Below are 17,324 nucleotides of genomic sequence, written 5' to 3'. Positions count from 1 at the left end.
GCTCCGGCCCTCACTGTCGGCGTCAGCCCGACTGTCCCGCCCTTCCTCCTGACTGGCAGGTCCGGGGGTGGTATAATGATTGAACAGTGCCCAGGGCTGGACTGTAAGGCTTCTCTAGGAGTAGCCAAAAAACAACAGTGCGACCATACAACAAGCATATATATATATATATGTACACTTCGGCACTCAGTGGGGCCAGCACCTCAGGTGCTGCTTACCGACCGCTCACAGTGGTTGTGTGATCACCAGAATCCGTGCCCGGGCCCCCTGATGTTGTCTCTCCTCTCCAGCGTCAGAAGTGCTGACAGTAATGGCTGCCGGCGTTCTGTGGGGAGGAGGGGGCCGTGGGCGTGCCCTAGAAAGTGCGGGAATCTAGTGCCCCACTGTGCTGAGTGAGGGGGGAGGAGGATACAGAGTATGCTCCAGCCCTCAGTGCTGCCGTCCTGTGCAGCGTCCCGCCCTTCCCCTGACTGGCAGGCCTATGGGCGGGAATAAGCGAAACTAGGCCGCAAAAGCCGGGGACTAAAGTTATAAGCGCGGCCGGCAAATAAGCACGGTCGGCGCGGTAGTCCCCGGCGCACTAACACACCCAGCAGTGCTGCAGTGTGTATGGCACAAGCGCTCCATGCGCGGTCCCCACGGGGACACAGAGTACCTCACAGTAGCAGGGCCTTGTCCCTGACGATACCCGGCTCCTGTCCAGCAGATTTCCCAGGGGCTGCGGAGGGAGCACGGTCCCAGTGCCTGGAGACCGATTAGGATCCCACTTCACCCAGAGCCCTAAAGGGATGGGGAAGGAAAACAGCATGTGGCTCCTGCCTATGTACCCGCAATGGGTACCTCAACCTTAACAACACCGCCGACCAGAGTGGGGTGAGAAGGGAGCATGCTGGGGGCCCTGCTATGGGCCCTCTTTTCTTCCATCCGACATAGTCAGCAGCTGCTGCTGACTAAGATGTGGAGCTATGCGTGGATGTCAGCCTCCTTCGCACAAAGCATAAAACTGAGGAGCCCGTGATGCACGGGAGGGTGTATAGCAGAGGGGAGGGGTTTACACTTTTGAGTGTAATACTTTGTGTGGCCTCCGGAGGCAGTAGCTATACACCCAATTGTCTGGGTCTCCCAATGGAGCGACAAAGAAAAGCGGAAAGATCAAAAGACGGGAGAAAGTGTCATCATTGAACACCAGGGGGCGGTATGTGTCCCTCACCAAATATATAGGACTGGGGTCCATGCCTTTGTAATGGAAAGTTCTGCAACTTCCTAGTGATTTTTGTACTTTAATCCTTCACTTTTTAGTTGCTGTCAGTGAATGGAAACTGTTATTTATAGTCTAAGGCATAAAACCCTTTTGAGATTCATGTGTCTGTTCCAAATATCTCTGGTCTATACAATCCTCTGTTAGTTAATCCCAACAGTAGCACAAACCTCTCTCCTGTGCTGAGGGTTTGTTACACTGTAGCAGTCTGCAATTCAGGTTTGACTAAGCTGGATACAACTGTAACAAACCCTCAGCTGTGAGAAGTGTTAGGTCTTCTCATTATACTTTTACATTAAAAACTGGACAGTGGCCACATTAGGTCCTGAGTGGCCGACCCACCCCAGGGGCGCAGCATGGAGGGGCGCAGCATGACGTGTCACCTGAGAGCTCAGCTGCTCGGAGGAAAGCTTGAATGTCGTCGTTATTTTCTTTGCTAAAACCTTGGCGTTGTTGAATCCGAAAGAATATAACGAGATCTCAGCAATCATGGCGTAATCCGGCACCATCATCGCCACGGGGCGGAAGAGCGCCTGCGGGGAGAAAAATATAGCAGGGTGAACTGGAGACACCTACACTGACTGGTACTGGGGATATTGGTAACGTCTCTATACATGAGTACTGGGGATACTGGAGACACCTCCACAGCCGAGTACTGGGGATACTGGAGACACCTCCACAGCCGAGTACTGGGGATACTGGAGACACCTCCATAGCCGAGTACTGGGGATACTGGAGACACCTCCACAGCCGAGTACTGGGGATACTGGAGACACCTCCACAGCCGAGTACTGGGGATACTGGAGACACCTCCACAGCCGAGTACTGGGGATACTGGAGACACCTCCACAGCCGAGTACTGGGGATACTGGAGACACCTCCACAGCCGAGTACTGGGGATACTGGAGACACCTCCACAGCCGAGTACTGGGGATACTGGAGACACCTCCATAGCCGAGTACTGGGGATACTGGAGACACCTCCACAGCCGAGTACTGGGGATACTGGAGACACCTCCACAGCCTGGTACTGGGGATACTGGAGACACCTCCACAGCCGAGTACTGGGGATACTGGAGACACCTCCACAGCCGAGTACTGGGGATACTGGAGACACCTCCACAGCCGAGTACTGGGGATACTGGAGACACCTCCACAGACTGGTACTGGGGATACTGGAGACACCTCCACAGCCGAGTACTGGGGATACTGGAGACACCTCCACAGCCTGGTACTGGGGATACTGGAGACACCTCCACAGACTGGTACTGGGGATACTGGAGACACCTCCACAGCCGAGTACTGGGGATACTGGAGACACCTCCACAGCCTGGTACTGGGGATACTGGAGACACCTCCACAGCCGAGTACTGGGGATACTGGAGACACCTCCACAGCCGAGTACTGGGGATACTGGAGACACCTCCACAGCCGAGTACTGGGGATACTGGAGACACCTCCACAGCCGAGTACTGGGGATACTGGAGACACCTCCACAGACTGGTACTGGGGATACTGGAGACACCTCCACAGCCGAGTACTGGGGATACTGGAGACACCTCCACAGCCTGGTACTGGGGATACTGGAGACACCTCCACAGACTGGTACTGGGGATACTGGAGACACCTCCACAGCCGAGTACTGGGGATACTGGAGACACCTCCACAGCCGAGTACTGGGGATACTGGAGACACCTCCACAGCCGAGTACTGGGGATACTGGAGACACTTCCACAGCCTGGTACTGGGGATACTGGAGACACCTCCACAGCCGAGTACTGGGGATACTGGAGACACCTCCACAGCCGAGTACTGGGGATACTGGAGACACCTCCACAGCCGAGTACTGGGGATACTGGAGACACTTCCACAGCCTGGTACTGGGGATACTGGAGACACCTCCACAGCCTGGTACTGGGGATACTGGATACACCTCCACAGACTGGTACTGGGGATACTGGAGACACCTCCACAGCCTGGTACTGGGGATACTGGAGACACCTCCACAGACTGGTACTGGGGATACTGGAGACACCTCCACAGACTGGTACTGGGGATACTGGAGACACCTCCACAGACTGGTACTGGGGATACTGGAGACACCTCCATAGACTGGTACTGGGGATACTGGAGACACCTCCACAGCCGAGTACTGGGGATACTGGAGACACCTCCACAGCCGAGTACTGGGGATACTGGAGACACCTTCACAGACTGGTACTGGGGATACTGGAGACACCTCCACAGCCGAGTACTGGGGATACTGGAGACACTTCCACAGCCTGGTACTGGGGATACTGGAGAGGAGACACCTCCACAGGCGAGTACTGGGGATACTGGAGACACCTCCACAGCCGAGTACTGGGGATACTGGAGACACCTCCACAGCCGAGTACTGGGGATACTGGAGACACCTCCACAGCCGAGTACTGGGGATACTGGAGACACCTCCACAGCCGAGTACTGGGGATACTGGAGACACCTCCACAGCCGGGTACTGGGGATACTGGAGACACTTCCACAGCCTGGTACTGTGGATACTGGAGACACCTCCACAGCCTGGCACTGGGGATACTGGATACACCTCCACAGACTGGTACTGGGGATACTGGAGACACCTCCACAGCCTGGTACTGGGGATACTGGAGACACCTCCACAGCCGAGTACTGGGGATACTGGAGACACCTCCACAGCCGAGTACTGGGGATACTGGAGACACCTCCACAGCCGAGTACTGGGGATACTGGAGACACCTCCACAGCCTGGTACTAGGGATACTGGAGACACCTCCACAGACTGGTACTGGGGATACTGGAGACACCTCCACAGACTGGTACTGGGGATACTGGAGACACCTCCACAGACTGGTACTGGGGATACTGGAGACAGTTTTATAGACGGGTAATGAAGATACTGGTGACACCACCACAGACTGGTATTGGGGATACTGGTGATACATAAACAGACTGGTACTGGGGATATTGGTAACACCTCCATACATGAGTACTGGGGATACTGGAGACACCTCCACTGACTGGTACTGAGGATACTGGAGACACCTCCATAGCCGAGTACTGGGGATACTGGAGACACCTCCACAGCCGAGTACTGGGGATACTGGAGACACCTCCACAGCCTGGTACTGGGGATACTGGAGACACCTCCACAGACTGGTACTGGGGATACTGGAGACACCTCCACAAACTGGTACTGGGGATACTGGAGACACCTCCACAGCCGAGTACTGGGGATACTGGAGACACCTCCACAGCCTGGTACTGGGAATACTGGTGACACCTCCACAGACAGGTACTGGGGATACTGGTGACAGCTCCATAGACTGGTACTGATAACACGTCTATAGACTTTGCCATGATATAAAACCCCTGTACTGGGGATACTGGTAAGAGTGCAGTTACCTTCAGGTTATCTGGTAACTCGGTACGCCCAGCATAGCCAGGATTCATGGTAATGAACACAGCGCAGGTTGACACTAACGGGATCTCCACACCTTCGAACGTGAAGCGATCCACCTGAGGAGATGATGACATGTGAATGAACTGCAGTGACGACCAGTGGGGTGCAGACATTGCCCACGGTAAGTGATTCCCGAATTGCACCTGTCCTGCTTCTTTAAAACTATAACTTCTAGCATGCTCCATGCTGGGAGTTGTAGTGTTGAACGGCTGGACACCGTCAGGTCGGACACCACTTTGGCCCCTTTCCTTACCCGTTGCTGCTGAGCCTTCTGGATTGTGGTAATCTGCTGGGCGACCACGGACAACACCTCAATATCAATCCGATTGAATTCGTCAAAGCAGGCCCAGGCTCCGGAGCTAAAAAGAGATGGACAGAAGTATGTGAGAAAACCCGTAACATAAAACCGTCCATGTCCTACAGTGAGCAGCGAATATCGGGTCTTCATCACACACCTGGCTAGTCCTTTGAAGAATTTGCCCATGGCCATGAAGTCCAGTTGGTCGGAGCAATTGAACACAACAGTCTGGATTGCGAGAGCTTTCCCCAGGTCTTTAGTAGTCTCTGTCTTCCCTGTGCCAGCGGGTCCAGCAGGGGCACCCCCAAACTTTAAATGGAGGGCTCCTGTGAGTGTCAGATAACACCTACAATAACATTGAGACACCACTTATTGTTCTGCCCTTTGTCACTCCCATTTCTCTCGTATCATGGGGAAAACGTACCTGTCCGTCAGCGGAGTTATGACCAGACGTCCTGTGTTCCCGAGGTATTCATACCCATAGAGGAACTCTGCATTGACCGCTCTAACATACAGGTCATCCCGGCTCCAGTAATACCTGCAAGTTACAGGAAGGATTGTAACCATATGTTGTGGAGTCATTGGCTATAGCATGGCTCCACCATATTTATATTTTTCTAGCTGTGACCATACCGGAGTTGGGATATCCACTCAAAATCATTGACGCTGTTAACGTCCTCCTCAATCAGGCGAGCGGCTACATCTTTGGCATGGACCTCGATCACGATGAGGGCAGAGAGGATGGAACGTTGCATGCGAGATAACTTACCGCGGACTAAGGCGACAAGGTCACTGAGCTACAGGAAGAGATGGACACTGAACATTAGGTGTCTGTGTGTCACTCCTAAGGATCAAAGTATTGAATCACAATCAAGAGAGATCGGTGAATGCAGGGGAAAGGGGGTGAACCCAGACAGATGGTGCCGGTACGTAGTGGAAGGTGGCGCTGGAATCGTAGACCATCTGCATATTGCGCCAATTCTCCCCTAGAATATCTTCAACTCCAATGATAAGACTCAACAAGCCTGAGACCACTGTAGACCAGCACACTGACCTGAGCCTCCAGCTGTGGGAACAGCCTGGTGGACAGATCCCTGGCCTCAAGAGCTTCAGACACTTCCTTAGTCCAAAATGTCTGACATCCGGCTATGGTGACCTGACCTGGCCAGTTCAGCACCCACTCTGAACGAGGAATCTGGAAATAAGAAGCTGTGAAGACGTCCAAATTCGACATAGAGACATAAGACAACTGGAGCTCTGACGAGGTTTACCTCCGGATAGGCCTTTATGGATCTCTCTATGTAATCCCGTACGCTGGCCTTCATAACCTTCTCCACCTCCAGTAACCAGTCCTCCACATTGCCCGTTGGGTAGATCGGTTTGGACAGCTGCACCTCCTCGCCCTCAGCTGAGTACATGTGGGTGATCTGTAGATCTGGCTGAAACAGCAACTGGAAAGAAGAAGCAAGAATGCTTAACCTCAATGGGTACGACCTGACATGGGAGAATTAATGAAGAAATGTTCATTTGCAGCAACAATGAATAAGTAACCGATCCCGATTGTAGCCCCATGATCTCACCCGGGCAATGTTCTCAAAGCATTTGCGTAGGTGCGGCTGCACGGCGGTGGGATCCTTGGTTTGGGACAGTATCTCCAGGAGTTCATCATCGGAAAGAAAGTAGAACCTGAAAGAGGCGCAGATCTCAGCTTCACCCTCCAGCTCACACCAGGGTGAGACTTGCTGGTGTCATGTGAAATGCTCAAGTACACAGCAGCATACACATGTACTCATCACAGTACTCAAGATGTTAGGCACTTAGCACAGGCTAGGGTCTAACATTTCTAATGATGGAGTGGAAAGCCGCCGTGACTTATGAAACGTCTGCTTGGTGGCAGGATCACAAATATGCATTATGTCTGTGCCAATTACTGCACAGGGTTGAGTTTAATGCTCAGGGGATCAGTATGAAGACCCAGTACTCAGCATTGTGCTCAGGTCTTCACCACTAGGATCTTCTTACCTGGGGAAAGCTCCTCTTTTGGTCTCCAAGTATTCACTGAGACCTTTCTGCACCAGTTCCAGCAGTTTGTTGCATTCTCTAAGACTTTCCAGGAGGCGAGGATCTGGGCACAAGGAAATGACCTAGGAGAAAAGTAGCTTCTCACTATCATGTTTCTCCAAAAATAAGACGCTGTCTTATACAGTAGGGCTTATTTTTAGGGTAGGTCTTGTTCTTGGAGAAACATGGTCTGGGGTAAGATTACCCCCCTCAAAAAAAAAGCAGACCCCTCCCTTCCCAGGAGGCTCATACTTACCAGACCCCGGACGACTGCTTGGCTCCCAGGTTCTCCTGTGATCTTGAGCGGGCGCTCCCAGCAGGTATGCTCCATGCTGCATCCCCTGATTCTGGCTGACACACTCACACACATCAGATCGCACACACACACACACACACACACATCAGATCGCGCGCACACACACACACACACACACACATCAGATCGTGCACACACACGCACGCGCGCGCACACACACACATCAGATCGCGCGCACACATACACACACACATATACACACACACACACACACATCAGAACGCATACACAATCATAAATGAGATCGCACAAACACACTTACCACATCCGGCAATACCGAGTGCTTCTGGCCAGCAAGGGAAAGATGGGACGCAGTGCAGTGGAACACATTGAGGACCCGGCGGTGAAACTTATCATTGTGCTCTATGCGTTCCACCACACTGTGTCTCAAGATTCTCTGCCGGACAGAAGAAGAAGGGAATTTTGTTTACTTACCGTAAATTCCTTTTCTTCTAGCTCCAATTGGGAGACCCAGACAGTGTGACAGTGGGTGTATAGCTACTGCCCTCTGGAGGCCGCACAAAGAACTACACTTAAAAGTGTAAGGCCCCTCCCCTTCTGGCTATACACCCTCCCGTAGGAGTACAGATTCCTCAGTTTTAGTACCAAAGCAAGAAGGAGGAAAGCCAATAACAGTTTCAAAAACAAATTCAATCCGATAACACGATCGGAGAACTTAAGAAACAACATGAACAACATGTGCACCCGAAAAACGAAACCCTAAGAACAAATAGGGCGGGTGCTGGGTCTCCCAATTGGAGCTAGAAGAAAAGGAATTTACGGTAAGTAAACAAAATTCCCTTCTTCTTTTTCGCTCCTAATTGGGAGACCCAGACAGTGGGACGTCCAAAAGCAGTCCCTGGGTGGGTAAAAAGATACCACATGAACGGGCTGTCAGACAGCCTCCTCCTACAGGTGGGCCACCGCCGCCTGAAGGACCTGTCTACCTAGGCTGGCATCTGCCGAAGCGTAGGTATGCACTTGATAGTGTTTGGTAAACGTGTGCAGACTCGACCAGGTAGCCGCCTGGCACACTTGCTGAGCCGTAGCCTGATGCCGTAATGCCCAGGACGCACCCACGGCTCTGGTAGAATGGGCCTTCAGTCCAGATGGAATCGGAAGCCCAGCAGAACGGTATGTGTGAAGAATTGGTTCCTTGATCCACCGCGCCAGGGTGGATTTGGAAGCTTGCGATCCCTTATGCTGACCAGCGACTAGGACAAAGAGCGCATCAGAACGGCGTAGAGCCGCCGTGCGAGAAATGTAAATCCTGAGTGCTCTCACCAGGTCCAACAGATGTAAACCCTTTTCAAATTGGTGAACTGGATGCGGACACAAAGATGGTAAAGTGATATCCTGATTGAGATGAAAGGAAGAAACCACCTTGGGAGAAAACTCTGGAATTGGACGCAGTACTACCTTGTCTTGGTGAAACACCAGGAAGGGAGATTTGCAAGATAACGCCGCTAGCTCGGACACTCTTCGAAGAGACGTGACCGCCACAAGAAAAACTACCTTTTGTGAAAGCCGAGAAAGGAGAACCTCTTTCAAAGGCTCGAAAGGCGGCTTCTGGAGAGCAATGAGAACCTTGTTCAGATCCCAGGGTTCCAATGGCCGTCTGTAAGGAGGAACGATATGACAAACTCCTTGGAGAAACGTGCGTACTTTAGAAAGCTGTGCCAAGCGCTTCTGAAAGAATACGGATAGCGCGGAGACTTGACCCTTAAGAGAGCTAAGCGACAAACCTTTTTCCAACCCAGACTGCAGGAAGGAAAGAAAAATTGGCAATGCAAATGGCCAGGGAGAAAACCCTTGAGCCAAGCACCACGCTAAGAAAATCTTCCACGTTCTGTGATAGATCTTAGCTGAGGATGGTTTTCTAGCCTGTCTCATTGTGGCAACAACTTTATGGGATAAACCTGAGGCCGCTAGGATCCAGGACTCAATGGCCACACAGTCAGGTTCAGGGCCGCAGAATTCAGATGGAAAAACGGCCCTTGAGACAGCAAATCTGGACGGTCTGGAAGTGTCCACGGTTGGCCTACCGTGAGATGCCACAGATCCGGGTACCACGACCTTCTTGGCCAATCTGGAGCGACGAGTATGGCTCGATGGCAGTCGGACCTGATTTTCCGGAGAACTCTGGGTAACAATGCTAGAGGTGGGAACACATAGGGGAGTCGGAATTGCGACCAATCCTGAACCAAGGCGTCTGCCGCCAGTGCTCGGTGATCGTGAGACCGTGCCATGAAAACTGGGACCTTGTTGTTGTGCCGTGACGCCATCAGATCGACGTCCGGCGTCCCCCAGCGGCAACAGATCTGCTGAAACACGTCCGGGTGAAGGGACCATTCTCCTGCGTCCATGCCCTGGCGACTGAGAAAGTCTGCTTCCCAGTTTTCCACGCCTGGGATGTGAACTGCGGATATGGTGGACGCTCTGCTTTCCACCCACGTCAAAATCCGTTGGACTTCTTGAAAAGCTTGGCGACTGCGTGTTCCCCCTTGGTGGTTGATGTACGCCACCGCCGTAGAATTGTCCGACTGAATCCGAATCTGCTTGCCTTCCAGCCATTGTTGGAAGGCTCGCAGGGCAAGATAGATTGCTCTGATTTCCAGAACATTGATCTGCAGGGTGGACTCTTCCAGAGTCCACATCCCCTGAGCCCTGTGGTGGAGATACACCGCTCCCCACCCTGATAGGCTCGCATCCGTCGTGACCACTGCCCAGGACGGGGGAAGGAACGACTTTCCCTGTGACAATGAGGTGGGGAGAAGCCACCAACGCAGAGAGTCCTTGGCAGTCTGAGAGAGGGAGACAGTCCTGTCGAGGGACGTCGATTTCCCGTCCCATTGGCGTAGAATGTCCCATTGTAGAGGGCGCAGATGAAACTGCGCGAACGGGACTGCCTCCATTGCTGCTACCATCTTTCCTAGGAAATGCATGAGGCGCCTCAGTGAGTGCGACTGGCTCTGAAGGAGAGATTGCACTCCAGTCCGTAGCGAGCACTGCTTGTCCAGTGGAAGCTTCACTATCGCTGATAGAGTATGAAACTCCATGCCAAGATAAGTCAGAGATTGGGTCGGGGTTAGATGAGACTTTGGAAAGTTGATAATCCACCCGAAACTCTGGAGAGTGTCTAGTGCCACCTTCAGACTGTGTTGGCATGCCTCTTGAGAGGGTGCCTTTATAAGCAGGTCGTCTAGATACGGGATGACCGAGTGACCCTGCGAGTGCAGAACAGCTACTACTGCTGCCATGACCTTGGTGAAGACCCGGGGGGCTGTTGCCAGACCGAAAGGTAACGCTACGAACTGTAGGTGTTCGTCGTGTATGACGAAGCGTAGGAAACGCTGATGCTCTGGTGCGATCGGCACGTGGAGATACGCATCCTTGATATCTATTGATGCTAGAAAATCTCCTTGAGACATTGAGGCTATGACGGAGCGTAGGGATTCCATCCGGAACCTCCTGACTTTTACGTGTCTGTTGAGCAACTTTAGATCCAGGACGGGCCGATACGATCCGTCCTTTTTTGGGACCACAAACAGATTGGAGTAAAAACCGTGACCTTGTTCCTGAAGCGGGACGGAGGTCACCACTCCTTCCGCCTTTAGAGCGGCCACCGCCTGCAACAGAGCATCGGCTCGGTCTGGTGGTGGAGAAGTTCTGAAGAAACGAGTTGGCGGACGAGAACTGAACTCTATCCTGTACCCGTGAGACAGAATATCCCTCACCCAACGGTCTTTGACGTGTGACAGCCAGATGTCGCCAAAGTGGGAAAGCCTCCCACCGACCGCGGGTGTGGGAATCGGAGACCGCAAGTCAGGAGGACGCCGTCTTGGCAACGGTTCCTCCGGCTGTCCTTTTTGGGCGTGACTGAGACCTCCAAGAATCTGAGCGTCTCTGGTCTTTTTGAGTCTTTTTTGACGAGGCGAATTGGGACCTGCCCGGTCCTCGAAAGGACCGATAACCAGACTGACCCTTCCTCTGTTGGGGTCTGTTTTGTCTGTGTTGCGGTAAGGATGAGTCCTTACCCTTGGAGTGTTTGATGATTTCATCCAAACGCTCTCCAAACAATCGGTCACGAGAAAAAGGCAAATTGGTTAAGCACTTCTTGGAATGAGAATCTGCTTTCCAATGTCTCAACCACAGGGCCCTACGCAAAACAACGGAGTTGGCTGACGCCACTGCCGTGCGGCTTGTAGCGTCAAGAACAGCATTAATCGCGTACGACGCGAATGCCGCCATTTGCGAGGTCAATGGTGCTACCTGCGGGGCACATGCACGTGTGACGGAGTCAACTCGCGCAAGCCCGGCTGAGATAGCTTGGAGTGCCCATACGGCCGCAAAAGAAGGCGCTAATGACGCTCCAATCGCTTCATAGATGGATTTCAGCCAGAGCTCCATCTGCCTGTCAGTGGCATCTTTAAGTGCCGCTCCATCTTCAACTGCAACCAAGGATCTAGCTGCAAGCCTGGAAATTGGAGGATCCACTTTTGGACACTGGGTCCAACCCTTGACCACCTCAGGGGGAAAAGGATAGCGTGTATCTTTAAGCCGTTTAGGAAAACGCCTTTCAGGATAAGCGTGGGGTTTCTGGATTGCGTCTCTAAAGTCAGCGTGGTCCAGAAAAGTGCTTAAAGTACGCTTAGGGTATCTGAAATGGATTCTCTCGTGCTGCGAAGCTGACTCCTCCACAAGAGGAGCTGGTGGGGAAATATTTAACATCTTATTGATGTTAAATATAAGATCATTAACTATGGCGTCACCATCTGGTGTATCTAGATTGAGAGCGGTCCCAGGATCAGAATCCTGATCAGTTACGTCCGCCTCATCACCCATAGATTCATCTCGCTGGGATCCTGACCATTGAGATGAATGTGAAGGCCCGTCATAGCGAGCCCGCTTAGGCTGCCCGGGGCCATCGTCCGAGTCAGAGTCTTCACCCTGAGGTGTATATGCCCGTCCCGGAGCTTGGAGCTGAGGGGGACCAGGGGGCAATGATTGCACAGTGTCCGTGGCCTGAAGTACAGGCCTAGCTCGCAATGTGTCAAGAATTTGTGACATAGTGAGAGACATTCTGTCAGCAAAAGCTGCAAACTCAGTTCCTGTCACCTGGACAGCATTCACAGGTGGTACACCCTGGGACACGTCCAGCAGAGGTCCCGACTGTGCAAGCGCCGCAGGGGCCGAGCACTGCACACAATGGGGGTCCGTGGAGCCTGCCGGTAGAAAAGTCCCACAAGCGGTGCAGGAGGCATATAATGTCTGTGCCTTGGCACCCTTGCGTTTTACGGACGACATGCTGCTGGCTCTCTGCAATGTGAGAGAGTCTATAGCCAAAGGGCGACCAGCGCTATGCAATACAAAGTATTTGTAGAAACAAAATACTAAGAATAATACTGGCACAAGAGGGGGTGAGCCCTGAGGGCTGCTTACCGCCCGCTGAATAGCGGGTAAGAGGCTGCAGATTCCTTGTCTGGGTCTCCCCGGCTCCCCTCTGCAGCTCAGCGTGTCAGCAGGAATGGCTGCCGGCGTCTGTGGAGAGGGGCGGTCCGTGGGAGTTCCCAAACAAAAGTGCGGGAAACAGTGTCCCCTCTGTGCCGATTGTGAGGGCTGGAGTATGTAAAAACGACTCCAGCCCTCAGCGCTGATGCACTGGCCAGCGTCCCGCCCCTCTCCTGACTGGCAGGTCTGGGGGCGGGAACGAACGGAAGCAGGCCGCAAAAGCCGGGGACTCGAGTTATCAGCGCGGCCGCCGTAAAAGCGCGGGCCGCGCTGAAGTCCCCGGCGCACCACAAGTGCCAGCCGCGCCGCAGTCCCAGCGGCCGGCATGACCGATTCCTAGACGTGGCCAGCGTCCCGCCCCTCTCCTGACTGGCAGGTCCGGGGGCGGGAACGAACGGAAGCAGGCCGCAAAAGCCGGGGACTCGAGTTATCAGCGCGGCCGCCGTAAAAGCGCGGGCCGCGCTGAAGTCCCCGGCGCACCACAAGTGCCAGCCGCGCCGCAGTCCCAGCGGCCGGCGCGACCGATTCCTAGAAGTGTGCCTGCTTCAGCGAAGCTGAATGAGGCCTGGCACAAGCGCCGTAGCGCTGATGTCCCCCGGCGCACTACAACACCCAGCATGCTGCGGTGTGAGCGCCAAATGCACGGGGACACAGAGTACCTTGAGGAAGCAGGGCCATGTCCCTGATGTACTCCGCTCCATCCAGCATCTTCTCCAGGGGCTGTAGATGGAGCACGGTCTCAGTGCCTGGAGACCGGTAAATCCCACTTCACCCAGAGCCCTGTAAAAAGGGATGGGGAAGGAATCAGCATGTGGGCTCCTGCCGCCGTACCCGCAATGGGTACCTCAACCTTACAAACACCTCCGACATACAGTGGGGTGAGAAGGGAGCATGCTGGGGACACTATATGTGTCCTCTTTTCTTCCATCCGACATAGTCAGCAGCTGCTGCTGACTAAAAACAATGGAGCTATGCGTGCGTGTCTGACCTCCTTGCGCACAAAGCTAAAACTGAGGAATCTGTACTCCTACGGGAGGGTGTATAGCCAGAAGGGGAGGGGCCTTACACTTTTAAGTGTAGTTCTTTGTGCGGCCTCCAGAGGGCAGTAGCTATACACCCACTGTCACACTGTCTGGGTCTCCCAATTAGGAGCGAAAAAGAAATCGGTATTGCTGGATGTGGTGAGTGTGTTTGCATGATCTGATACGCGAGTGTGTGTGCGATCTGATGTGTGAGGGTGTGAGATCTGATTTTTGTGGGTGTGCGATCCACTGCAGGGCCCCCCGCTCGGCGTCCTGTGAGTGTGATTGAGAGGTGTCCGCTGTCTATAATGAAGTGTCCTGCAGTATCTTTCATTTTTTTACCTGCATGGACACTTGATTATTGAATCGCGACTAGGGCTTATTTTCGGGGTAGGGCTTCTATTTAAAGGGTGCTTTACACGCTGCGACATCGCTAGCGATTGCTAGCGATGTCGAGCGTGATAGCACCCACCCCCGTCGTTCGTGCGACATTTGGTGCTCACTGCCATAGCGAACATTATCGCTACGGCAGCGTCACACGCACATACCTTGTCAGCAACGTCGCTGTGACCGCCGAACAATCCCTCCCTCAAGGGGGAGGTGCGTTCGGCGTCATAGCATCGTCACTGCGGTGTCAATAAGCGGCTGGCCAATAGAAGCGGAGGGGTGGAGATGAGAGGGACGTAACATCCCGCCCACCTCCTTCCTTCCGCATTGCCGGTGGACGCAGTAAGGAGATGTTCGTCGTTCCTGCGGTGTCACACATAGCGATGTGTGCTGCCATAGGAACGACGAACAACATCGTACTGGTGGCAGCAAACGATATTAAGGAAAGGAGCGACGTGTCAACGATCACCTTTTTTGAACGATTTTGCGATCGTTGATCGTCGTTCCTTGGTGTCACACGCTGCGATGTCGCTACCGGCGTCGGATGTGCGTCACTAACGACGTGACCCCGACGATATATCGGTAGCGATGTCGCAGCGTGTAAAGCACCCTTAAGCCTTGCTCCAAAAGTGCTGAAAATCCCTGCAATGGCTTATTTTTGTGGGGGCTTATTTTTGCAAAAAACACGGTAGTTACCAGACCACGTCTCCACACAGTTGGTCCCTGGTGACTCCATTTTAGCCCATGGTTTTGGCCCTTCTCACCCTCATACCTGCTTATTCTCTTCTGCGTTGCGCATGATTTTCCTCCAGGTCCTCTCCATGGTCTGGTATCGCTTACTTTCCACCGGCAGTTGTCGGTTGATGTCGTCTGAGCTGAATATGGGTTCCAGGTAGAGCCAGGAGCGCTGGCAGGTGAGCCATTCCTCCAAGACGTCCTGCAGGGAATGGACAGGAGAGGCTTAATCTCTTGGACACAATTCTTTCAAAGACGGACAAACCAAGCGGCAGCTGAACATGTGCAATGTGGTAAGAGCCCACTAATGTAGTAAAACCCTCATATCTGACTGCCGATTGTTTGCTTGCACCACGTTTTATGTGATGTCACTGTACCAGGCTTGGTGATGTCACTAGCCTCCCATCATTACATCTCATATATGAATGGCTGCGTCACCTGCGTCAGTCGGAGTTTGCTCTCCCAAAGGCTGATACGATCTTCGAAAGGCTTCTTGTAGGGCGAAAAGGACATGCTCTGGGTCATGACAATGTGGTCGTCTAACAGCTGAGACGCTTCTTCCGGACTCTTCAGTATAAACGTCCCTGTCTCTTTATAAGGCAGGATGTTGAAGAACACTGAAGACCATTCTCCCTCCATCTTATCCAGAGCCTGAAGAGAACGTCATGTTAGATATGGTGCGATGTATACAGAGAACAAATACCAGGAAGATCCGATCACCTGCTCGATGGAGAACTCCTTCCCGGCGATCTCGGCCACTTTGGCGATGCTCTCAATGTGGTCTTGGAGCTTCATCTCCAGGCATCTGGTGAAGGTGAGGTTGGACTTGGGTTTGATGCTAATCTTTATCTGTTCGGATAAAATCTCCCAGTGACGGTTCCTCATCCCCGGGTTACGTAGTCCTTGTACTAACGGGATGTAGGGCTTAAATTCTTCTATGCGCCCTTTAATGTCCTGAGCCACCTCCTGGCACGCTGCAGAAGGAAGGAAACTATTAGAGAAGACTACGGGAGTGAAACCAATCTGGGGTTTGTCTCAACATCACTAATGGTAAAATTGCAGAGTGCTTGTAATAACAACCTTAATTTATGTCTTAGTAAAATCATCCCAATTCTCAAGTATGTAGGGATTTTTAATTCTATTGTTTCCAGCTCATTGTCTAGGTTACTGGCCACCACTGCAATCTAGCAGTGATGGCCGAGAATGTGAAGTGCTTACAAGCTGCTTTTAATAGCACTTTTAAGTACTGATCTAACCCGTGGCCGAGTGCTGGAGTGCAAGATCTGCACAGCTTTAGTGTCTCTGCACTTTTCCGATGCAGCTGCAGCCCTGGAAAACACACAGTTTGGCCCAGTGCCACAACTATGCTGCTGGTCTTTGATATGCCTGGATGTGGCTACTGGACAGACATAGAAATGGCCATTTTTGTATACTAAATATCTCAATTTTTCCTAGATTTCCTTAAGCAGTAATGCATATCTATATTCTTACATTTATTGTTAGCATTTCAGAGTGCAACTGTCTTTTTTTGTTATTATATGTCATGTTCAGTTTTGCACCTGTTCAGGCTGCATTTTGGGAGTGCCGTCAGTCTTTTTTTGTCTAGATTAAGGAGTCATATGCTCTGACTGTGCACCCCTCCCCCATTAACCAATGGTGATTTTATTCTCTAATAGCAGATTCCTACCTGCCCATACAAATGGAGGTTAGGAACCCAGATAGAGGCTTCAGTTTAGTGTAGGTTCCCAGTATACGAAATATGCCTTGACGCGGCTACTGGGCAGATATTGATCTGGCCATTTTTGCATGCTATATATCTCCATTTTTCCTAAGGACGTAATGCATATCTATATTCATACATTCATTGTTTGCATGCTTTAACATTTCAGAGTGCAACTGTCCTTTTTAGTTACTGAGCTGTCAATTGTCACTCTTGAGGATGAAACTTGAGAACCATCTTTTAAAGAGCATACCTAAAACTAGAAGAAATAGCTGTATAAATGCTCTTACACTGAGCAAATTGATTCCTTTGGTGTAAAATCCCATTTTTCATTGTTGAGAAGTTATATGCAAGTGCATTGGGGTGTGACACAGCACTTTGAGCTCTCAGGTCCTTGCTACTTATTGCCTGCCGATGCGTGCCTTGTGTTTGATTGACAGGTCAGTCTGGTGCTTGTGCAAGATCTCAGTGAGGGGCGGCAGATAGCAGAGGATGGAACAACCTGTCAGTCAAACACTGGATGGAGGCGACAAGCAGGG

At 52.2% G+C, this 17,324-nt stretch overlaps 1 protein-coding gene across 1 annotated transcript in view; it reads right to left on the bottom strand.

The window, feature by feature from the left end:
- DNAH1 (dynein axonemal heavy chain 1) overlaps positions 1-17,324 on the bottom strand; it is a 105,538-nt gene that overhangs the window by 60,646 nt on the left and 27,568 nt on the right. The window contains exons 20-32 of the mRNA XM_075321632.1: positions 15,786-16,039; positions 15,504-15,716; positions 15,103-15,267; positions 7,056-7,177; positions 6,614-6,719; positions 6,305-6,484; positions 6,088-6,228; positions 5,667-5,830; positions 5,458-5,571; positions 5,191-5,379; positions 4,989-5,094; positions 4,678-4,791; positions 1,642-1,791 (exon numbers count right to left, since the gene is read on the bottom strand). Coding sequence (XP_075177747.1) covers positions 1,642-1,791; positions 4,678-4,791; positions 4,989-5,094; positions 5,191-5,379; positions 5,458-5,571; positions 5,667-5,830; positions 6,088-6,228; positions 6,305-6,484; positions 6,614-6,719; positions 7,056-7,177; positions 15,103-15,267; positions 15,504-15,716; positions 15,786-16,039 — 2,018 coding nt within the window. The remainder of the gene's footprint in view (positions 1-1,641; positions 1,792-4,677; positions 4,792-4,988; positions 5,095-5,190; positions 5,380-5,457; positions 5,572-5,666; positions 5,831-6,087; positions 6,229-6,304; positions 6,485-6,613; positions 6,720-7,055; positions 7,178-15,102; positions 15,268-15,503; positions 15,717-15,785; positions 16,040-17,324) is intronic.

The sequence above is a fragment of the Anomaloglossus baeobatrachus genome, chromosome 8 (genome assembly GCF_048569485.1).
Source record: "Anomaloglossus baeobatrachus isolate aAnoBae1 chromosome 8, aAnoBae1.hap1, whole genome shotgun sequence".
Classification (NCBI taxonomy): Eukaryota; Metazoa; Chordata; class Amphibia; order Anura; family Aromobatidae; genus Anomaloglossus; species Anomaloglossus baeobatrachus.
This window is presented reverse-complemented; position numbering and strand designations above follow the sequence as displayed.